The 24,383-nt window shown below is 45.0% G+C and overlaps 2 protein-coding genes across 2 annotated transcripts; both read left to right on the top strand.

Annotated features, from left to right (window-relative positions):
* The first annotated feature begins 1,245 nt into the window (after window positions 1-1,245).
* Window positions 1,246-3,433, top strand: LOC123397725. Its single transcript, XM_045092263.1, has 2 exons — window positions 1,246-2,429; window positions 3,081-3,433. Exons 1-2 carry the CDS (start codon window positions 1,322-1,324, stop codon window positions 3,146-3,148), a joined length of 1,176 nt encoding a protein of 391 aa, XP_044948198.1. The 5' UTR covers window positions 1,246-1,321; the 3' UTR covers window positions 3,149-3,433.
* An 18,795-nt stretch (window positions 3,434-22,228) lies between these two features.
* Window positions 22,229-24,130, top strand: LOC123397723. The gene is made up of 2 exons (XM_045092261.1): window positions 22,229-23,390; window positions 24,042-24,130. Exons 1-2 carry the CDS (start codon window positions 22,283-22,285, stop codon window positions 24,107-24,109), a joined length of 1,176 nt encoding a protein of 391 aa, XP_044948196.1. The 5' UTR covers window positions 22,229-22,282; the 3' UTR covers window positions 24,110-24,130.
* The last annotated feature ends 253 nt before the right edge of the window (window positions 24,131-24,383 follow it).

Genomic DNA, 24,383 nt, shown 5'->3' with positions numbered 1-24,383 from the left:
TATTACACATGTTTCTTGTCTCATTTAACTTGAGTAGATATAACAGTTTAATGCTCTCATAAAAGATAGAGTTGACACTATAGCGGATGTTGATTCCTACTAGCTATCATATGCTAAAGGTTACAATATGTACATAGTCATCCTATTTCCCATCGTGCACAATAATCAATCAATATACGATGATGTATACTAAACTCTTGATACGAGGTTTGTGTAAACAAGTGAATTAATGTTGACCTTCGTATTTTAACAAAACAAATCCTAACTTTTCAGTTAATCAATCCACATTTTATCTAAAACAAAATTATCTATATCTTTTAAACCATAACTCCGGTTTTAACATGTTATATATGAAATTTGATTAAAAATGTGTAGAATCTAAATAGGATGTTATTTTTAGCTATTGGATACTTCTTAAATATTATTTTTGATGCAAACTTAATTTGTAGTGCACGGTCTTTTTTTTCTCTCTTTCCGGTGACGATACGAATTGCAATAGACATCCATTAAATTAAAACCAAATTGAGAGGAAAGAAAACATCGTTAACAACACATGCATACATTTGAAAAACCTCGTGGGGGAGAAACAACATATTTCTCATCTTATTCCGAGTGACTGTATATTCAAACGCGTTTTCATTGTGTGAGCACTAAAGCCATCGTCGACAACACAAATGTGACGCCATGTGAAAATATATTGCGTTCAGAACGTGTATTATTTTCTGTTCCGTTGCAACACACGGGCTCTTTTGCTAGTATAAAATCTAAAAATATAGAATAAAAATTAAACGGGCCGTGCCATGCCGGCTCGCGTGTTCAGCCTTCAGGCCCAAGCACGGTCCAAGGCGTGTTGCGTACCGAGCTCGAGTATGATTAAAACATGCCGGGCCAGATCCGTATCATGCCAGGCATGACCCGGTTATTAAACAGGTCAACACATGTTGGCCCGCACATCTTTAGCCTCATGGACTCGTTTTTAGGTCAATTGGACTGTATATTATGTATATATATGTATTTAAAAAATATAAAATAAAAATTAACGGTCCGACACCGTGCCCAGCCTATGAACCCAGACATGGTCCGAGGCGTGCTGCGTGTCGGGCACGAACACGATTAAAACATGCCGGGCCAGACCCGTATCGTGTCAGGCCGGCGTGCTATCGGCCGGCCCGATTTACACGGCCCGTTTGGGCAGGTAGGGTCTAGGTCACGCCTCGACCGCCGCCGCCGCCGCCACACATCCGATCTAATTTGAGCCGCCACCGCATCTTCTGCCCTCACCTCGACTCGCGACGGCCGACGCCAACGCCCGGCCGCCCCCATGGCGACGGCGCTGGTTGACGACGCCATGCGCGAGGTGTTCACGCGCCTTCCGGCGGACGACCCCAGGAGCCTCGTCCGCGCCGCCGCCGTCTGCAGGAGCTGGCGCGGCATCCTCTCCGACCCCGGCTTCGCCCGCGGCTACCGCGCGTTCCACGGGGCGCCGCCCATGCTGGGCTTCCTCCACAACGAGTACCGCCGCGGCAACTGCTTCGTCCCCACCTCGACCTTCCGCCGGCCGGCGTCCCATGACCGCCGAGACTGCCACGTTCTCGACTCCCGGCACGGCCTCGCCCTCCTCTACGCCCCCGGATACCAAGCCCCTTTCGATGTCTGCGACCTCGTCACCGACAAGTGGCGGGAAATCGACGACGACCCCAAGTGTCACAGCATCATGCACTGGCCGGGCGACGACCTCGACGACTATGACGACGACAGCATGCGCTGCAATGCCACGGTGCTCTGCGCCATAGACCGGTGTGACCACCTCGACTGCCATGGCGGCCATTTCTTCGTGGCATTGGTCGGCTCTGCGGATGAAGTAAGCGACTGCCATACCCTCGCCACTGTCTACTCGTCGGAGACTGGTGAGTGGAGCGACATTATCTCCATTCAGGCCCCGGGTTTTGAAATTGATACCGGAGGGCGCACTGCTGTGGTGGGAAACAATAAGGTCTATGTCCAAAGTTATGAGGGTGACAGTGTGGTGGAGTACAACATCCGTGAGCAGCAACTGTCTGTGATCATGGCGCCAGAGATCAGGGGCAAGGGATTCCTTGACCTCCTAGGTGTGGAGGACGGCATGCTGCTGTTTGGGTCCGTGCTCAGTCATAGACTCTATCTATGGTCAATGGAGGCTGGTCCTAGAGGAGCTGCGGCATGGGCACGGCACAGGGTCGTCGAGCTTGAGCCGTTGCCTCCTCATCGTGCCCTCATGGACATGTCGGACTCGGACATGTGGACGGTTGGTTTTGCGGAACGAGTTGGCGTCATCTTCCTCAGAACACCGTTTGGGTTGCACACAGTTGAGCTTAATTCAGGCCGAGTCAACAAGGTGCATGAACGGAACATCAAAAAGGTCATGCCCTACATGAGGTTCTGCACTGGAGGTACATACAGACTAGCATCGTACTGTTTTTTCAAACACGTGCACCAAGTTATGAATACCAAACATGCCATTGACTAGAATTTCAGTGTTTTGGGTTGTTGCTTACATTGTTGAGTAGTTTAAGTTCAAGAACGCCCAAATACGTCCATGAGTGTGTTGCTTTATTCTTCTCATTTTCAGCTTAGGTAGATACATATTTGTATTCAGGTCTGCTTGCCTTCTCCGGTTTTCTGTCTCTAGATATGTAGTACTGCTACGTTATTCTGTTGTTGAGTCATGCCACAGAGTTGGCTTATTGTCGGCAACCCCGAGTAGTCTGTGATTTTTCCTGTATGTTGGTGCTGATTAAGTAGACAGCTGACCAGAGAACTCAAATGGTGAATGGTAGTAGGGTTGTATCCTGTATGTTTCGTTTGGATGCTCTAGTATATATGGTTTTCACTGGTTAGGCTTGTGAATTGGTTAACCTAGTCAAAGCTTTGCTAATAAGACCCTGAGCAGTTTTCGTTTTTGTGTACCTCCAATCGTTGATGCATTCCATCTATGTATAGTTTGGTTGATATGGACAGCTAAAGATGAAATGATTTTGAGGGGCCTTTGCCTGTTCTGTTCGTCGTATCATCTGATCAAGCCTTTGTCTCTTACGGTGCAGCATGGGGGCGGATGCCAGCCTCTGATGGAGCCTCGCGCTCGGTTGTCGGTGGTGGTACGATGGTGTGACCAAGTGGCATCGAAGACCAAATGACGTCAAGAATGACCGGTCTCTCTACTTTTGCCTCCAGAAAGACTTTGAAGAAGAGCTTCGGCCGCTGGCTGCGTTGGATGATTTGGAAGAACAAGGGCTCTTTGTATCTGCTACTTATGTCTTTGTGTTTTCAAATTTCAAATAAAACCCATAGCTTGAGAAACAAAGACAAGCTTGGTTTCGACCAACAGTATTAATGTAGCTGGATTTACAGCTTATTATGATGAGTAAGATGCTATTCAAAACAGGATTGCCCTTTATTTCTCACTTGAGTTACGAACCGTGTTTACTGTGAATGGCAGACATATGCTATTCATTTTAAAGAAGCATGGCGTTTTATGAGTGATTCCACATGGCAAGCAGCTCGAGATCACGAGCCGATGCTTTCCGTGTATGATAAGGATACACTGGAATTCGTGTATTTATCCCTGGTTTCTATCATTTCGTTTTCTTAGGGTAATTTATATCATTTCTAGTAGCATGAAAAACGTAAATTTAAAGTACTACTTGGCGGACATCAAACTTTGAATACATAACTTTACAGAGCTCCATCTTCCATCGAACTTATATGATACTTTGGAAACTAACAGTAGCAAGAAACTGCTAATAATGCAAGCAAGCAGAGTAAGCAGTCGGCTTCCAAAAAACAGATGGTAAAAATTGAACTCATGGCAAATTAATTATTTGCCGTCAGTACATTTTTGTTGTTCGTTGACATACGACGAAGAACTGGCAAGCAGACGGCAAAGAGCCCAGCTAGAAACTGCTAATAATACAAGCAAGCAGAGTAACCAATGACAACAACACATCAACATCACAGCATTGCATTACCCCCAGACTTGGTTCCAGGCTCTGTTGCCTCAAACTCACCAGCAGCGTGGATCCCTTAATCTTCATTGAAGGCGCACCCGAGTCGTCGTACTCCATTAACACCATACATGACCATTAAACACCATTATTGTAAGATCTTCATAAACCGCCTGTTGCAGCTGCTCAGAGGGCATAAAATGCCATACCTTATTGGCTTATTGCGGCGCGCCGGCAAAATCCAAGGCCCTGTGCAAAACTAAAATATGGGACCCTATCTAAAAAAAATAAACTAGCAAACTATTGTAATGTATATATATCTCGTAGAAAAAATTATACTACGCATAATATAATATTTTACATAGCAATTGGACATATAAAAGTCATACCTATCGTCTAACTCCCGATTGTTGATTAGAAAATTAGGAATTGAGACTTAGAGTAGGAATTAAAGTTAATTGAAAAGAAGGACTCGATAAGAGGCTCGAGGAGTGAGGTAAATTTAATAGAGAAGGCAAGGGAGGCAGCGCCCTGTCAGCCTGAATCCAAATTGAATTGATCTAATGAGTAATGACGATTGACAAGGGACGAGGTGAGGAGACCGGAGACGAGGGTGACCTCCTGAGCCGATTGCTTATCGAGTCGAGACGAGGGTGTGGGCGACGAGACGATTCTTCGGTTCCTGTAGATCGATTCGCATCCCATCATGTAGCTTTTTTCAGCGGAATCCCGATCCGTAGCGACATAAAGGAGTCTCTCGATCTATCCTCTCCTGGAGCGATCCAGGTCTCCAGCATCCAGCCCAACTCCAGCGCCAGAAGGCCCAATAGCTTTAGTTTTTTTTCATGCTAGGTCTATATAAAAAATTTGGGGTCCTTAGAATTTTGGGCCTGTACAGGCCGCACTTTTTGCACCACTCTGAGCCTGACCCTGTTATTGCCCACTCTTCTTCGGAAACAAATCATGGCCTACGGCAACTAGATTACTTAGGTACCCAAAATCCAAACCGATTAAGACAAAAAAAATGAGTGGTTCTACCCGGTGAAGCACCGGAATGGCGAAAATCTTCTGGTACCTTGGCCATGCCTCTCTTTCGTCAAGGTTGGGCAATCATCATTTTCCCAACTTCTCCATTTACTTTTCTAGCAAAAAAAAAGAATCACAATATATAAATGCTGATTTTCGTATAAGAATTTAACCCAATACACCATTTATATTGGCCAAACATCATTCTAAACAAAAGGGAGGATATTATATAAGGGAAAATTGGAAATCAATGAAGATGTAAAGCCAAAGAGGAAGTGCACAACTTATGTGGGTACGATATTATCGCACACTCACATTCTTAATCGCCATTCATCTTAGAAACTATACATATTTGTTGTTGGATGCTAGAATGACATTGTAAATATTGACAAATGGAGCACATTTTTCTTTGCTTCTTCTGATTATATATGCTACTAAAACAAGACAATAACCAAACCAATTTTTTAAAATAACAATATTTATCACAAAGGCAGAAGGGTAGTAGACTTGTAGATAGTGCCCCATTTCACTACATTACAAAGAAGTAAACTGCGAGGACCATGATGAGAGTTGTACAACTACAGACGAGAAGTCAAGTTATTTATGTGCAGAACTGCATAAAGAAGTTATAAATTATCATGTTTAAGTGTTGCCGGATGAAACTAAGGCACTGAAGTTAGCATCACATGATAATTGTTGAGTTGGCAAAAGGCTTGTACGATTGTACTATTGGAAGATTAGGCAAGTTCATGATTAATTCGAATAAATAATTCATGACTAGAACAGATAATAGGATGCAATACTCTAGCAATCTAAAAGCACAACCGAACATGGAGATCATCATCGCACACGAAGTAGCAACTACAACAAGAAGCATTAACAGATTACGAGTAACGTACCGTTCGTTAGCTGCTGCGGGAACGACTCTATTGATGACGATGTTGGCGACGATTTTTTGTTGATGGCGATGGAGACGACTCGATGAGTAGTACCGCCATACTTGGACGGTAGATCACGATGTTGGCGACGATCTTTTGTTGGACGCCATACTTGGAGACGATGATGAGTAGTACCGCCATACTTGGACGGTAGATCACGATGTTGGCGACGATCTTTTGTTGGACGCCATACTTGGAGACGATGATGAGTAGCACCGCCCGACTTGGACGGTAGACGACCCGTGATGACGAATTTGAGCAGTCGCGCAGAGCGCTTCCCAATAATCTAATTTGTCCTCTCCTGGTGCAGGATCGCAAAGACGAACGGTTCCGGAGATCCGCTCTCACGCACGCCGGCGTTCGAGATGAGGTAGACTACGATGACGGTGCAAGTTGTGAGACACACAATTCACGCGCATGTCGCACGTACGCGCTCGCCGGCTCGGCGATGCGAGCGAGCGTGTGCGTGTGGTATTCTCATTTCTCTTCTCAACACACACTTAGAGTGGTCGGGAGAAGTCACTATATAAAGAGGTCCAAATCTTCCTCAACTAACGGTATGGGACTAAACTTTAGCACAACCACACCACCACTTGCCATTTTACTCATGGAATCATTTGAGATTTCGGAATTTTGTAGATGAGCCAAACCCATTAATTAACAATCCCCCACCAGATCTCAAATACCCATTTAGAGATTTGCCTTTTCTCTTTCACTTGTTTAATTTACCAATGTTTCAGCAGAGACCGTTAAGTTGAACTTCTGCCTAGAACTTTAAGCTACATTCATCCACAACTTGACAATGTATTATTAGGAGCTCATATATGTGTGTGTTCTTTCAAGATTGCTCTGTAGGACAGCATATTTGCTATAATAGCCAATAGAATCACATTAAGGCATGTTGCCAACCTGCCTTACAGCTCTGAGAGTTTTGCATCTTCACTTAGAGACGGTCACTTATTACTCTCATGTGTTAACCAATAACTTGTTCTTTCCAGGTCCTAATTCATGGGATCTCTGATCACAAAGGTTGGGTCACTACTATGGTGTAACATCTATGGGTCTCATACCCATCGCCCTCGATGCAATATCTATCACATTTCGTGATAGTTTCTTTGTAAAAGGACATGCCTCGTTTTTGTGTGTTTGAATATACGTAATAGTTATTATTCCGGAGTTTCTCAACTTCGTGACAAATTTCAAACGTCTCTTCATGTGTCTCTATGACTTTGCGTTATCCTTAGAATTATTCACTTTAGGGATAACCGTTTAGTTGTCACAATTCATAAGAATAGATGGTACGGATTTTTCAACCACATGCAAGTCCATCAAGAGTTCACGCAGCCATTCTGCCTTAACAGTGACTGTGTCTAAAGCAGATAGTTCTGCTTCCATAGTTGACCTTGTCAATATGGTTTGCTTGCAAGACCTCCATGACACTGCACCACCTCCATGAGTAAATACATGCCCACTTGTAGCGTAGAGTACATCAACATCGGAGATCCAATTTGAATCACTATATCTTTCTAGCACAGTGGGATGCCCTGAATAATGAATTCCATAACTCATAGTACCTTTCAGATAGTGCAAGACCCTTTCTAGTGCATGCCAATGATCATCACCCGGGTTGGACATGAACCTACTCAGTTTGCTCACAGCAAAAGAGATGTCTGTTCTTGTAGCGCTAGCTAGGTACATGAGTGAACCGACAATTTGAGAGTATCTTAATTGATCTCTTGTTTCTTTCTTGTTCTTTCTAAGTGTCACGCTGGGATCATAAGGTGTTGGAGAAGGCTTGCTATCCATAAATCCAAAACGGCTTAAGACCTTCTCAACATAGTGAGATTGCGTTAGAGTAATCCCACTCTCATCCTTAAAAAGTTTGATGTTTAGGATCACATCGGCTTCTCCCAAATCTTTCATGTCAAAATTCTTTGATAGGAAAGACTTGACCTCATTGATTGCAACAATGTTTGTACCAAAGATCAATATGTCATCCACATATAAACATAATATGACACCATTCCCCCCACCATGGCGATAGTAGACACACCTATCAGCCTCGTTAATGACAAATGCCTCAGAAGTCTGAGTTCTTTCAAACTTCTCATGACATTGCTTAGGTGCTTGTTTCAGATCATACATAGATTTTAACAACTTGTACACCTTTCTCTCTTCTCCTTTTACCACAAACCCATCAGGCTGATCCATATAAATTTCCTCTTCCAACTCTCTATTTAGGAAAGTTGTCTTTACATCCATTTGATGAATGATCAGACCATAAGAGGCAGCCAGGGAAAGTAGCACCCGAATGGTGGTTATTCTAGCAACAGGTGAATGGGGGTTGGATTCGTTAAAATCACATAGTGATGTGAACTAGATTATTGACTCTAGTGCAAGTGGGAGACTATTGGAAATATGCCCTAGAGGCAATAATAAATTAGTTATTATTATATTTCCTTGTTCATAATAATCGTTTATTATCCATGCTAGAATTGTATTGATTGGAAACTCAAATACATGTGTGTGTCCGTTGAGTTAGTATGGATCAAGACTTGGATTTGTCACTCCGTGTGACGGAGAGGTATCTCGGGGCCCACTCGGTAATACAACATCACACACAAACCTTGCAAGCAATGTGACTAAGTGTAAGTCACGGAATCTTGTATTACGGAAACGAGTAAAGAGACTTGCCGGTAACGAGATTGAAATAGGTATGCGGATACCGATGATCGAATCTCGGGCAAGTAACATACCGAAGGACAAAGAGAATGACATACGGGATTATATGAATCCTTGACACTGAGGTTCAACCGATAAGTTATTCGGAGGATATGTAGGATCCAGTATGAGCATCCGGGTCCCGCTATTGGATATTGACCGAGGAATACCTCGGGGCATGTCTACATAGTTCTCGAACCCGCAGGGTCTGCACACTTAAGGTTTGGCGATGTTTTAGTATAGTTGAGTTATATGTGTGGTTACCGAATGTTGTTCGAAGTCCCGGATGAGATCACAGACGTCACGAGGGTTTCCGGAATGGTCCGGAGATGAAGATTGATATATAGGATGACCTCATTTGATTACCGAAAGGTTTTCGGGCATTACCGGGAATGTACCGGGAGTGACGAATGGGTTTCGGATGTTCACTGGGAGGGGACCAGCCCACCCGGGGAAGCCCATAGGCCATAGGGGTGGCGCACCAGCCCTTGGTGGGCTGGTGGGCAGCCCAAGGGGGCCCTATGCACCAAAGATAAGAAATCAAAGAGAAAAGAAAAAAAAAGGAAGTGGGGAGGAGGAGAAGGACTCCACCTTCCAATCCTAGTTGGACTAGGATTGGAGGAGGACTCCTCCTATCCCTAGCCGACGCACCAAGGGGGCCTTGGCCCTCAAGGCAAGCCTCCCCTCCCCTCCTCCTATATATAATGGAGTTTTAGGGCTGATTTGAGACAACTTTTGTCACGGCAGCCCGACCACAAACACCGCGGTTTTTTCCTCTAGATCGTATTTCTGCGGAGCTCGGGCGGAGCCCTGTAGGAGTAGATCCTTCACCACCACCGGAGCGTCGTCATGCTGTCGGAGAACTCATCTACTTCTCCGTCTTGCTTGCTGGATCAAGAAGGCCGAGATCATCGTCGAGCTGTACGTGTGCTGAACCCGGAGGTGCCGTTCGTTCGGCACTAGATCGGCGCGGATCGTGGGACGGATCGCGGGACGGTTCGCGGGGTGGATCGAGGGACGTGAGGACGTTCCACTACATCAACCGGGTTTCTTAACGCTTCCTACTGTGCGATCTACAAGGGTACGTAGATCCAAATCTCCTCTCATAGATGGACATCACCATGATAGGTTTTCGTGCGCGTAGAATTTTTTTTGTTTCCCATGCGACGTTCCCCAACAGGGAGACCCGCAGGTGGCCCACAAGCCAGGGGCGTGGCCACCCCCAGGGCGCGCCCTGCAGGCTTGTGGCCTCCCGGCAACTTCCTTGCCCCCTACTCCAAGCATGTTGCGTGTCTTCTGGTCCAAGAAAAATCTTTCAAGAAATTTTATTCCATTTGGACTTCATTTAATTTTCCTTATCTGCAATATTCAAAAACGTGAGAAAAATAAAAACTGACACTAGGCTCTAGATTAATAGGTTAGTCTCAAAAATAATATAAAACAACATATGAATGCATATAAAACATCCAAAACAGATAATATAATAGCATGAAACAATAAAAAATTATAGATACGTTGGAGACGTATCAACATCCTCAAGCTTAATTCCTGCTCGTCCTCGAGTAGGTAAATGATAAAACATAATTTTTGATGTGGAATACTACCTAACATATTTATCCATGTAATATTTTTTGTTGTGGCATGAATATTCAAATTCATAAGACTCAAAACAGAAGTCTATATTGACATAAAAACAATAATATTTCTTAATGAATGTGTTGGAGTCACATGCCTCGTCTTTCTCTTGTTCATAGTTCCTCTCTTGGCCGATGCACGGAGTTTGTGAAGGAAACAAGCATGAGCGACCATGTGATCTTCTTCTGACTTTTCTTTCTCCCCTCCTGACCACTCTCTCATCTCCTCTACTATCACCACATTGATCTGTGAACTCGCTTCCTTTTTTTTTCGTCCTTTGCATCTGATTGTTGTATTCCAAGCATGCATGGCATAGAGTATCACAGCCAAAGTATTACTTCATCCGTTTCTAAATATAAGTCTTTTTAGAGGTTTCATTAGAAAACTACATACGTATGTACATAGACATATTTTAGAATATAGATTCACTCATTTTGTTTTGTATGTAGTCCTTTAATGAAATCTTTTTAAAGACTTATATTTAGAAACGAAGGGAGTACATGTGATGGATATCATAATCATTTTTGTCTGGCCCTATTTGCTAGAAGTTTTGCCTCAAAGGACCTATTCTGCCATATTAGAAAGCTACAAATATTGCGGTCATAGGGATATGCATGATGACATCGTACATTTATAGCTATATATACAACAACCTGACTGAGGAAGGGATATTAATGTCTAGAAAGTGATTGACCTATTAATTATGAATATTTTGTCTTCATATTAATTTGATTCCATGATTTAGTGCCTGCAATATTGTTTCATGCTCCACAACAGAACTGAAGGTGTCAAAATGGAACATGTGCCCATTACAATGATGTTCAGTGCAGACAATAAACCAGGGCCTTTTGTTGCTAATGTACATATGTTGATTTCAGTTGTGTACCACGTGTTTGCTGTAATGTCTGGAGTAGATCATAAAGCAATTTTTGTACCAATGTTCATATTTGGAAAGACATGGTGTCATGCAAGGTAATAAAAATACACTATATATGTCATATTTCAGCTTTGATGGATAAGGATATATGGTATGGCTATATAAAACAATGAGAGGCTAATCATTTGAAATGGCATGGAGCAACGGCAACACCATGGAGCATGATGAGATGTTGCTCTGAAGCTACAGAGCGCGTTGTTCCACCGGTGAGCTCCCAAATTCACACATACTGGATTCTAGATTAGTGGAGCTATACAAGGCAACCATGTGACAATAGAGTAAACTGGAGTGGAATAAAGTGATGGAGCTAAAGCAGGTGTGTGTGTGTGGGGGGGGGGGGGGGGGGGGGGGAGTCATGTGGCAATGATGCACAAGTGAAAGTTGTGCATAAAGACTGACAAAGACATGGGAAATCACAAGGATGTTTCATTCAACACAAACATTTACACGTTACAAAATTGTTGTTTGCTCTGTAATTTGATTGAATTTAGTTCCGGAAAATAAGTATGATCGTTCTATAGTTTAGCTTTTAGTAATATGTACGTAGAATATAAAAGGATTTGCTGAAAATTGGGATAAAGAATATGCGTGTGAATTTAAATTTTATTTGAGCTCATACTAAATGAGAAAATGCTTCAAAAAATTTATGTTATTTTATCTCTCTACATATCTATGGTCTTGGACCATAAGTAATAAATTTATTTAAAATTTAAATATTTATTTTTGACATTTTTCCTAGTAATAAAAATATGCGTATGCCGGAAGCCGCGGGATTCCGTTTGGGTGAGCGACCGCATGAGACCGGCCGAAAGCTTCCGCTGGCCGTCAAAGTCTCCCATTAATTTTCTACCCTCGCGACTCCCTTGACCAGCCGTCGCCATCAAACCAAGACACTCAATACCGAATCATATTCTACAACACTTTGATGACGCCAGCCGCCCAAATCGTCAAGCAGACCGAGTATTTAACAAAACAAAAATGCTAGACCTATAAAAACTTACAAAGGTTTACTTAACCTTTCAAACTAACTCTTCTCTCCCTCCCCTGATTTTCAGTGAGGGTGGGGCCCCTCATCCCTCAATTACCAATCACAATCTTACACATCAGTTTGTACGTAAAATCTTTATGTAAGCCTTTGTAGGTGTAGCATTATTCTTAACAAAAACTACCACAATTCTTCGAACCGTGCCTACAAACTATCACTTTACAATTTTATTTTCAAAACAACTATTTTTTGGCAAATCTATGACTAAAAACCTACCACATCGACTTAATGATTGATTAGCAAAAAAATAAACCTAATTATGACAGGATGGGGCCACTCGTCAGGGCTGATAGGGCATACGGTTGTTTGACCGTTTGTGTTGACTAGACATTTTATTGAACATTTGATGTGCACTAGCATCTGCGACTGCCCGCTCACGAGGAGCTTGACAGCCGTGACCAAGGTACGCGTCCGCGGCCGAGCCCGTGGTCGCCCGCCCGTGGCCGAGCCCAGTGGCCCCGCCGCGCTCTCCAGCGGGATCCCCGCTCCCTACCCGCGCCGACGTCGTGGCCGGCCGCCCGCTTGTGGTCGCGTGCCTGGCCGTGCACGTGGCCGTCCGCCCATGGTCGCGCCCCCGTGGCCGTGGTAGCGCCCGCCCGCCCCTCGCCCCGTCGCGCTCACCCGCGGGGCGCCCGGCTCCCTGCCCGCGCCTCGGCCGTGCCCGCCCGCCCGTGGCCGCATGCTTGGCCGAGCCTAGTGGCTGCGCGCCCGTGGCCGTGCTCGTGGCCGCTCGCCCGCGGGCGGCCCGCTCCCTGCCCGTGGTTAGAATCGACGGGTGGGAGCAAGAGAGGCATGCGCCGCCTGCGGCGCGGGGCTGCACTCCGGCGGCCGGACTTAACGGTCAACCAAACGGCGTTGCTTACGATGCCATGTCGACACTTTACATGCGGGCTCGGCCTATCATAAGCGCATTTAAAATGGATAAATCAGTTGATTTACACACATGATAGTTTTTAGTCATAAATTAAAAAAAAGAGTGGCATTTTATAAGATAAAATCGTAAAATAATAATTTATAGGCATCGAACTAGTTTGATGAATTGTGATAGTTTTTGGTTAAATACCAGCCAGACTACTAGTCTTGCACTCCGTCCACCTTTATCTCCCCATTTTATTCCCGCTCTCCTCTCTGGTCTCCACTCTTCAGTCTTCACTCACCCCGGCCCCCGCTGGCCACTGCCTGGCTATAATGCCTCCCTTCGTCTTCATCTTCATCTTCATCCTCCTCGTCCTCCTCTCAACGTCCTCCTCCGCATCCCCCGAGCGCGATGTCTACGCCCTTTGGAAGCTCAAGGCTTCCGTCGTCCCCAGCAACGGCTCCGCCGCACTCGCGGACTGGGACCCTGCAGCGGCATCACCTGCGCACTGCTCCTTCTCGGGGGTGACCTGCGACACCGGCGCCCGCGTCGTCGCCATCAACATCACGGCCCTGCCGCTGCACGGCGGGACTCTGCCACCGGAGCTGGCACTGCTCGATGCCCTCGCCAACCTCACCATCGCGGCGTGCTGCCTCGGGGGCCACGTCCCGGCTTCCCTCCACGCTCTCCCGTTTCTGCGCCACCTCAACCTCTCCAACAACAACCTCACCGGCACGTTACCCTCCGGCCCCGGCCCCCGCTACTTCCAGTCCCTCGAGCTCCTCGACGTCTATAACAACAACCTGTCCGGCCCGCTGCCACCCTTCGGCCCAGTGCACGCGGGGACCCTCCGCTACCTGCACCTCGGCGGCAACTACTTCTCTGGCAAGATTCCGGACGATTACGGCGACGTGGACCAACTCGAGTACCTCAACCTGGCTGCCAACTGCCTCTCCGGCCGCGTGCCGGCGTCCCTTGGGAGGCTCAAGCGGCTGCGGGAGATGTACGTTGGTTACTACAACAAGTTTGACGGCGGCGTCCCGCCGGAGTTCGGGGAGCTGAAGGCGCTCGTGGTGCTTGACATGAGCAGCTGCAGCCTCACGGGCCCCATACCGCCAGAGCTCGGCCGGCTTAAGCAGCTCAACAAGCTCTATTTGTTTTGGAACGGGCTGTCTGGGGATATACCGCCGGCGCTCGGTGAGTTGAAGCATCTTGAAGAGCTGGACCTCTCTTGCAACGAGCTCGCCGGCAAAATACATGCGAGTCTGGCCAACCTTAGAAAGCTGAAGCTTCTTAACCTGTTCGGGAACTACCTCCATGGCGCAATACCGGAGTTCGTCGCCAAGCTCCCCAACCTCGAGGTCCTGCAGATAATGGACAACAATCTCGCGGGTCATCTCCCAGCCGGGCTTGGCAAGAACGGCCGACTGAAGACGCTGGACGTGGGCGACAACTACCTCACCGGGCTGGTGCCACCAGCCCTCTGCACGGGCGGGAAGTTGGAGAAGCTCTGGCTTATGGACAACAGCTTCTTCGGACCCATCCCCGAGTCGCTTGGCGACTGCAAGACGCTCCGAAGTGTCCAACTGCAGAACAACTTCTTGAGCGGTCCCATCCCGTGAACTCTCATTTACTTATTAGATGATGATGATGATGATGATGATGATTAGGGAAAATAGGACGCGAATGTTCTCTAGTTAAGAGTTCAAAGCACGATGTAATATCATCTTCTTCTTCTTTTTGCGGGTGTTGTAATATCGTCTGTAGGGTGTGCTAGATCTCAGTCAAAGTGAGACTTAAGATTTAATAATAGGAATAAAGAAAGAAATGAATTTTTGTTTTACAAAAATCTTCACGTAACACCTCACGAACTTTGCTAAGTCTAAGTTGACTGAAATTTAATAATCTTGTCATCTTTATGAAAATGTTCAACATGTATTTTATAATTTTGGGTTGGGTACATTAAAAAAGGTCAACATGTATTTTATTAAATGTTCATTGTATTCTTTTTAAAAATAACTGCACATTTAAAAAAATGTATGCCGAGTATCTAGAAATTGTTTACCTTGTATTTTTAAAAGTGTTCTTTGTGTATTTTAGTAATATGTGACCAAAATTTCAAAATTGCATGATTTTCTATAAATATGTGAATACTTTTATTCTTGCCATACATGACCTTTTTCACTTGTTTATATATAAGACTGATTATTTGTCTTTCAAAAAATATATGTCGGAAAGAAGTTTTTTCATACACATTTTTCCTTTTGAATCGTCTACACATACACGTATAGTCTGCTACAGAAATAAAAACATCGCCAACTAAAAAGAGAGAAACGACGTATGGTGTGCTATATTTTTGTTACCATCATATAGGCCCTGACTAGACAACTAGTGTGCCAGCCAAGCAGATGTGCAGGGGACGAACAACATCAAAATGTAAGCGAGCCGTTCCTACCATCTTAAATGCGGCCAGCAGTCATACAACCCACCAGCAGCCCATGTAGAAAGCTAACACTACCCCACGCCACCTCTGTATTTCCTGCTAACTAGCGCCAGTACAAAAACTGAAAATACACGATACACATATCCCAAAGAGCGAGCAGATGGCTGAGATTCCGAGCTTCATGACGCTCCTCTTCCAAAACGCCTCTCTCCTTTTCTTATTGATAGATAAGTATAGATATTACTTCCTCCGGTCCGGTGTGTTAGGCTCATTAGCAATTGTTATTTATTTTGTTTTATCCTTTCTTTAAGGCTCAGTTAGCATTTTGTTTTAACTCTATCCGTGTAATACTTTATTTTGCATGCATTTATTTTTAAATGTAATGCATGCATTTTCTATTTAATACTCCCTTCAATCCTAAATATAAGTCTCTTCCTAATAATAAAGCAAATACGGGTTTTAGTCGTCCGCCATTTAAATTGCCCCCATAGTTGGTTAAAATTACCCACCAATGCCACTCATAAGTCAAAATACGGTTTGTTTTTCGAATTTCAGAAGTCGGCGTCGTTCTTTGTTGTTATGTCATCCGATACATTAGGAGAACAACAACTGACGAGTAGCGTGATGGCTAACGGTTAAAGCTCGAAACTTGAGACCAAGGTTTGATCCCTGGTTCTCACATGTTTTCTCTCCTTTTTCTTTACCTCTCTGAAGCATGGGCCGGCCCATGTGCAGGTCAGGGCGACCCTGTTTTGTAAAAATTTCATTTTTGTTTTTTTCCCTAAATTAATTTCAGATTTCAAAAGAACAAAGTATCAAAAATCTATGAGTACAAAATATGTAGGAAAAAGCAAAAACTGTTTGTGTATTCGACAAATATATTCAAAAAGTCATAAAATATTCATGAGTTCGAAAATTGCTCAGATATATTATAAAAAAATCACGACTTCAAATAGATTGTAATGAAATACTGAATGATCATGATTTTTGTATAAAATTATCCAGTAATCAAAGCATATTCATGAATTTGAATAGATTGTCCATCATCTTTTAGAAAATCTTCATAAAAATTAATACACATCCATAAATAATGAACAAAACAAACTGTCGCTTACGTAAAGATTTTATTAGGAGATCTGTAAAGGTCATTTCATGATTTTATTTAGATCCTTGCATATCAAAAAGTTGCGAGTTTGAAAAAAGTAGGAAAATGATAAACCATTTGTGAATTCAGAAAAATATTCGGAAAATCATAAAAAGTTCACGAGTTCAGAAATTGCTCACACATTATAAAAAAATCACAAATAATTTTTCATGAAGTAAGAAATGTTCAAAAAAATTAAAAATGATCCGGTACTCAAAGCATATTCAGGAATTTGAAAAACATCTCCATCTATTTTTAGAAAATGTTCACAAAAATTAAAACACATCCGTAAATAATGAACAAAACTAAATATCGCTTACATAAAGGTTTTATTACGAGACCTGTAGAGGTCGTTTAATGATTTTTTTTACTCCCTCGCGTTAGGCAAAAAAGGTTTTCAAGTTTTGTACAACGCTCAGCCCAACCAAATTGACACACCTTTTTATGGGTTAGTTTTGTACACAACTATGTTTATTCTCGTACCAGAATATTGGTTATGGTAAGCACCGCTACGCTAAGTTAAGTCGGGGCACATCATTCATCAGTATATCTCAGACAGGGTCTGTAAATGCAGTTTGCTCAGCCATAAAATATTATGTTGTGACGCCTTAAGAAATCAAGTCGCGATGAACATCAAATTTTTTGTTTATGAAATCATACTTTTTTATATCTACCACGCCTGCATAATCTAATAGTTTTTCCCGTTGCAACGCACGGGCATATTTGCTAGTCTTTTTAAAGATTTTACTAGCGGACTACATGTTGAAAATATGTTCTAGAGTTAATAATAAAATGGTTATTATTATATTTCCTAGTTCATGATATATAATTGTCTATTATTCATGCTATAATTGTATTAACCGAAAACCGTAATACATGTGTGAATATATAGATCACAATGTGTCCCTAGTGAGACTCTAGTTGACTAGCTTGTTGATCAATAGATGATCATGGTTTCCTGATCGTGGACATTGGATGTCGTTGATAACGGAATCACATCACTGGAGAATGATGTGATGGACAAGACCCAATCCTAAGCATAGCACTATATCGTATTGTTCGTGTGCTAAAGTTTTTCTAATGTCAAGTATCATTTACTTAGACCATGAGATTGTGCAACTCCCAGATACAGTAGGAGTGCTTTGCGTGTATCAAACGTCACAACGTAACTGGGTGATTATAAAGGTGCACTGCACGTATCTCCGAAAGTGTTTGTTGGGTTGTACGATCGAGACTGAGATTTGTCACTCCGTGTGACGAAGAGGTATCTTTGGGCCCACTCGGTAATGCATCATCATACTGAGCTCAATGTGACTAAGGAGTTAGCCATGGGATGATGTGTTACGGAACGAGTAAAGAGATTTGCCGGTAACGAGATTGAACAAGGTATAGGGATACCGACGATCGAATCTCGGGCAAGTATCATACCGGTAGATAAAGGGAATTGCATACGGGATTGATTGAATCCGCGACATCGTGGTTCATCCGATGAGATCATCGTGGAACATGTGGGAGCCAACATGGGTATCCAGATCCCGATGTTGGTTATTGACCGAAGAGGTGTCTCGGTCATGTCTGCATGGTTCCCGAATCCGTAGGGTCTACACACTTAAGGTTCGACGATGCTAGGGTTGTAATGGGAATAGTATGTGGTTACCGAAGGTTGTTCGGAGTCCCGGATGAGATCCGGACGCCACGAGGAGCTCCAAAATGGTCCGGAGGTAAATATTCATATATAGAAAGTGGAGATTTGATCGCCGGAAACGTTTTGGGGATCGTCGGTATTGTACCGGGACCACCGGAAGGGTTCTGGGGGTCCACCGGGAGGGGACACCAGCCCCGAGAGGCTACACCGGTCAAAAGTGGACGGGAACCAGCCCCTAGGTGGGCTGGTGCGCCACCACCAAGGGCCCACGGCGCACAAAGAGGGCTAGGGGGCAAACCCTAGGCGTGGGGGCTGCCTTGGGCGCCAAGCTCACCGTAGGGCACCGCCCCCTCCTCCATCTTGGCCGTCGCACCTCCTAGGGTTTCCCTAGGGGTGGCCGGCCCCCCTCCCTCTCTCTTATATATAGAGAGGGTTTTGGGAGGGCTACACACACAATTACACCTCTCCAAGGCGCAACCCTACCTCTCCCTCTTCTCTTCCTCCGCAGTGCTTGGCAAAGCCCTGCCGGAGAACTGCATAGCTCCACCGTCACCACGCCGTCGTGCTGCCGGAGCTCTCCCTCAACCTCTCCTCTCTCCTTGCTGTATCAAGGCGTAGGAGACGTCATCGGGATGCACGTGTGTTGAACGCGGAGGCGCCGTTGTTCGGTGCTTAGATCGGAATCTTCTGTGATATAAATTGCTACGAGTACGACTCCATCAACCGCGTTCTAGTAACGCTTCCGCTTAGCGATCTTCAAAGGTACGAATATGCTCTACCCCTGTGCTCGTTGTTGGTTTCTCCTAGATAGATCCTTGTGTGACCTAGGGAAATTTTGAATTACTACTACATTCCTCAACAAAAATCGCGCCGACTACGGTCATGGCGGACGATGGCGACGTCTTTGATGTCGTTCCCTTGTCAAGGCATCGTCGTTGCAGTTTGCGTCATCAGGCTCGGGATACTCCAGGGAAAACCCTAGATCTGGATATCCTGTATCGGACGATCATGATGTTCGCAATATCAAGTTTCCTTCTGGGGGCATCGGTTTGGAGCAAGTGATGGCTAGGGGACAAGAGGAGGAGTGGTGTTGCATCTACCGTAGGGCCGACAGTATATCATGGCAACATGGCGCTATAGAGTTTCGGCGACGGGCGTGTGTGGATGGACACGTGCATGATGGTGGCGTTGTATGGCTCCATGGTGCCATCGACGGCAAGAGGAGGAGTGGTGTTGCATCTACCGCAGGGCTGACAGTATATCATGGCGACATGGCGCTATAGAGTTTCGGCGACGGGCGTGTGTGGATGGACACGTGCATGATGGTGGCGTTGTCTGGCTCCATGGTGCCATCGACGACACGCCATGCAAGGTCGATGCGTCAGTTTCTGCTCTGGAAATGGACCTACGGAAGATGGTGGTGGCAACGAGAGTGCGCTGGACTTTGTCTACATCATGTCATCTTGCTCCAAGCATTATTCTATTTGTCATGAAATTAATGCCTAGAGAGGCAAACATATAAGTGATCTCGAAGTGGAGTAACAGTAGTACCTGCAAGATCATTTCAATCTACTTGTTTATGAACGTGATGCCTATATATGCATAATCATTTCTGTGGATAACATGAAATAACTATGCGCTATTCTGTCAATAACCCAGCAGTAATTTGTTTACCCGTTGTATGCTATGTTTAAGAGAGAAGTCTCTAACGAAAACTATGGCCCTCAGGTCTACTTAATCATATTGCTAAAGACCAAAAATACATTGTTACACTTTTATTATTATGTATTCACTTTTTTATTTATATATCTTTATCTATCATAATTAATCCTTGCAAGTAACAAGTTCAAGGGTCTTGACAACCCTCTTGCCTGCAGTACAAAGGCCACACCAACAATCCAAGGATCATTCTTGAGGCAGTTGCATCGAAGGGATCTTTGGATATTTCATTCATTCTTTGGTATGTCTCGCTCTCACAATGACTTTAATATGCTATCAAGATTACCTCTATTTTCTAGGCTTATACAAGCTGAAGCTCCCACTTGCGACTACTCGGTCAACGGACACAACTACTCGATGGGTTACTACCTTGTGGATGGCATTTATCCATCATGGGCCAACTTGGTCAAAAGAATTTCGCGTCCAAAAGCAACAAAAACACTCACTTTACTCAATGTCAAGAAGTTGCAAGGAAAGATGTGGAGAAAGCCTTCGGTGTGCTTTAGAAGGGCTTTGCAATTGTTCGTGGCCTTGCCGCATACTGAAACTCCAAGGTTCTATTGCAAATCATGACTTGTTGCATCAATTGCATAACATGATCACTAATGACGAGAGAGATATGCCTGAGAACTTTTGGTACATCATCTACGGGACTCCAGTTGAGCCAGAGTATGATACGAACATGATACTGTCATTTCTTGAGCATCATCGAAAGATCGAGAACCGTCAAGTTCATACTCAACTCGAACAAAGCCTTGTTGAGCATCATTAGCAACGTCTAGTCGAGTCCTACTTGTTCTATGAAATACTATTTGCTACATTTGAACCATCTGGCGTGTTTAAATTTGAATATTTTGGTTTGTAAATTTTGAATTCGGTTTGTAAATTATATTTGTAATTTGGTTGAACATTTAATTTTATGTGTAGTTTCTATATGTGTGCATGTAGTCGAAACTTATACTTGAATTGCAAAGTTGAGAAAAAAAAATTTGCTCTGTTATATTTAGGGGATGAGATAGGTCTGACTAAATGTTAGTGGAGTATATATACTAGCCTTTTACTCAACTAAATTTTAGGGAATTGGTTAGAGTTGGCCTAAGCTTTCTCTTGTCTATATCAACCATGATGACCAAACAAGTACGAGATGGACCAATGACTCGCCAATACAAAGCAGTACGTCTTGCCCAACCAGTAAGCACAATGAATTCAACGTGGCATAGCTGAGAGGGCGCCCCTTCCACGCAACTTATTGTGCTTGATAAGGTTTGTATGATACCAAATTATAGTACTATGCATTGTGATAGTATCGTATACTATAGATCATATGCATGATATCAATATATGATACTTTCCATTGTAATGAGCTTAAAAAGTGGCTATCTAAACGTTTTTGAGAAACATATAAATATTATTCTGTTTGATAAGGTTTCTATGCAATTAATATAACAATAAATATTAACCTTTTTGAAAAACATATAAATATTATTTCACTGATAAATATTATTTTTTTAGGGGTGGTGACAAATATTAACTCTTTTTTTAGGCATACCGACAAATATATTAACTCAAGGGACTTTTTGTTTTTTGAGGGAAACTGAAGGAGCCGAATTCAGCCCGGCCCATACGTTGCGTACAGGCCCTCCCGACCCAGTTAGAAACGCCTGGATGGCTAGGTCTAGGTCATACCTGGCCAAACGGGCCGACACGGCACGGCCCGCCCAAGCACGTTTATTAGTCGGGCCGTGCCGTGTTGGCCCGTGGGCCGCGTCTCCAGACCAAGGCATGACACGGTTATTAAACAGGTCAACATGTTGGTCCGCACATTTTTAGCCTCATGGATTCGTTTTTAGGTCAATTGAACTGTATATTATGTATATATATGTATTTAAAAAATCTAAAATAAAAATTAAACGGTCCGACACCGTGCCCAGCCTATGAATCCAGACATGGTCCGAGGCGTGCTGCGTGTCGGGCACGAACCCGATTAAAACATGCCGGGCCAGACCCGTATCGTGGCAGGCCGGCGTGCTATCGGGCCGGCCCGATTTACACGGCCCGTTTGGGCAGGTAGGGTCTAGGTCACGCCTTGGCCGCCGCCGCCGCCGCAACCCATCCGATCTAATTTGATCCGCCACCGCATCTTCTGCCCTCACCTCGACTCGCGACGGCCGACGCCAACGCCCGGCCGCCCCCATGGCGACGGCGCTGGTTGACGACGCCATGCGCGAGGTCTTCGCGCGCCTTCCGGCGGACGACCCCAGGAGCCTCGTCCGCGCCGCCGCCGTCTGCAGGAGCTGGCGCGGCATCCTCTCCGACCCCGGCTTCGCCCGCGGCTACCGCGCGTTCCACGGGGCGCCGCCCATGCTGGGCTTCCTCCACAACGAGTACCGCCGCGGCAACTGCTTCGTCCCCACCTCGACCTTCCGCCGGCCGGCGTCCCATGACCGCCGAGACTGCCACGTTCTCGACTCCCGGCACGGCCTCGCCCTCCTCTACGCCCCCGGATACCAAGCCCCTTTCGATGTCTGCGACCTCGTCACCGACAAGTGGCGGGAAATCGACGACGACCCCAAGTGTCACAGCATCATGCACTGGCCGGGCGACGACCTCGACGACTATGACGACGACAGCATGCGCTGCAATGCCACGGTGCTCTGCGCCATAGACCGGTGTGACCACCTCGACTGCCATGGCGGCCATTTCTTCGTGGCCTTGGTCGGCTCTGCGGATGAAGTAAGCGACTGCCATACCCTCGCCACTGTCTACTCGTCGGAGACTGGTGAGTGGAGCGACATTATCTCCATTCAGGCCCCGGGTTTTGAAATTGATACCGGAGGGCGCACTGCTGTGGTGGGAAACAATAAGGTCTATGTCCAAAGTTATGAGGGTGACAGTGTGGTGGAGTACAACATCCGTGAGCAGCAACTGTCTGTGATCATGGCGCCAGAGATCAGGGGCAAGGGATTCCTTGACCTCCTAGGTGTGGAGGACGGCATGCTGCTGTTTGGGTCCGTGCTCAGTCATAGACTCTATCTATGGTCAATGGAGGCTGGTCCTAGAGGAGCTGCGGCATGGGCACGGCACAGGGTCGTCGAGCTTGAGCCGTTGCCTCCTCATCGTGCCCTCATGGACATGTCGGACTCGGACATGTGGACGGTTGGTTTTGCGGAACGAGTTGGCGTCATCTTCCTCAGAACACCGTTTGGGTTGCACACAGTTGAGCTTAATTCAGGCCGAGTCAACAAGGTGCATGAACGGAACATCAAAAAGGTCATGCCCTACATGAGGTTCTGCACTGGAGGTACATACAGACTAGCATCGTACTGTTTTTTCAAACACGTGCACCAAGTTATGAATACCAAACATGCCATTGACTAGAATTTCAGTGTTTTGGGTTGTTGCTTACATTGTTGAGTAGTTTAAGTTCAAGAACGCCCAAATACGTCCATGAGTGTGTTGCTTTATTCTTCTCATTTTCAGCTTAGGTAGATACATATTTGTATTCAGGTCTGCTTGCCTTCTCCGGTTTTCTGTCTCTAGATATGTAGTACTGCTACGTTATTCTGTTGTTGAGTCATGCCACAGAGTTGGCTTATTGTCGGCAACCCCGAGTAGTCTGTGATTTTTCCTGTATGTTGGTGCTGATTAAGTAGACAGCTGACCAGAGAACTCAAATGGTGAATGGTAGTAGGGTTGTATCCTGTATGTTTCGTTTGGATGCTCTAGTATATATGGTTTTCACTGGTTAGGCTTGTGAATTGGTTAACCTAGTCAAAGCTTTGCTAATAAGACCCTGAGCAGTTTTCGTTTTTGTGTACCTCCAATCGTTGATGCATTCCATCTATGTATAGTTTGGTTGATATGGACAGCTAAAGATGAAATGATTTTGAGGGGCCTTTGCCTGTTCTGTTCGTCGTATCATCTGATCAAGCCTTTGTCTCTTACGGTGCAGCATGGGGGCGGATGCCAGCCTCTGATGGAGCCTCGCGCTCGGTTGTCGGTGGTGGTACGATGGTGTGACCAAGTGGCATCGAGACCAAATGACGTCAAGAATGACCGGTCTCTCTACTTTTGCCTCCAGAAAGACTTTGAAGAAGAGCTTCGGCCGCTGGCTGCGTTGGATGATTTGGAAGAACAAGGGCTCTTTGTATCTGCTACTTCTGTCTTCGTGTTTTCAAATTTCAAATAAAACCCATAGCTTGAGAAACAAAGACAAGCTTGGTTTTGACCAACAGTATTAATGTGGCTGGATTTACAGCTTATTATGATGAGTAAGATGCTATTCAAAACCGGA

The sequence above is a fragment of the Hordeum vulgare genome, chromosome 5H, assembly GCF_904849725.1.
Source record: "Hordeum vulgare subsp. vulgare chromosome 5H, MorexV3_pseudomolecules_assembly, whole genome shotgun sequence".
NCBI lineage: Eukaryota > Viridiplantae > Streptophyta > Magnoliopsida > Poales > Poaceae > Hordeum > Hordeum vulgare.
The sequence above is the reverse complement of the archived record's forward strand: the minus strand, read 5'-3'. Positions and strand labels throughout refer to the sequence as shown.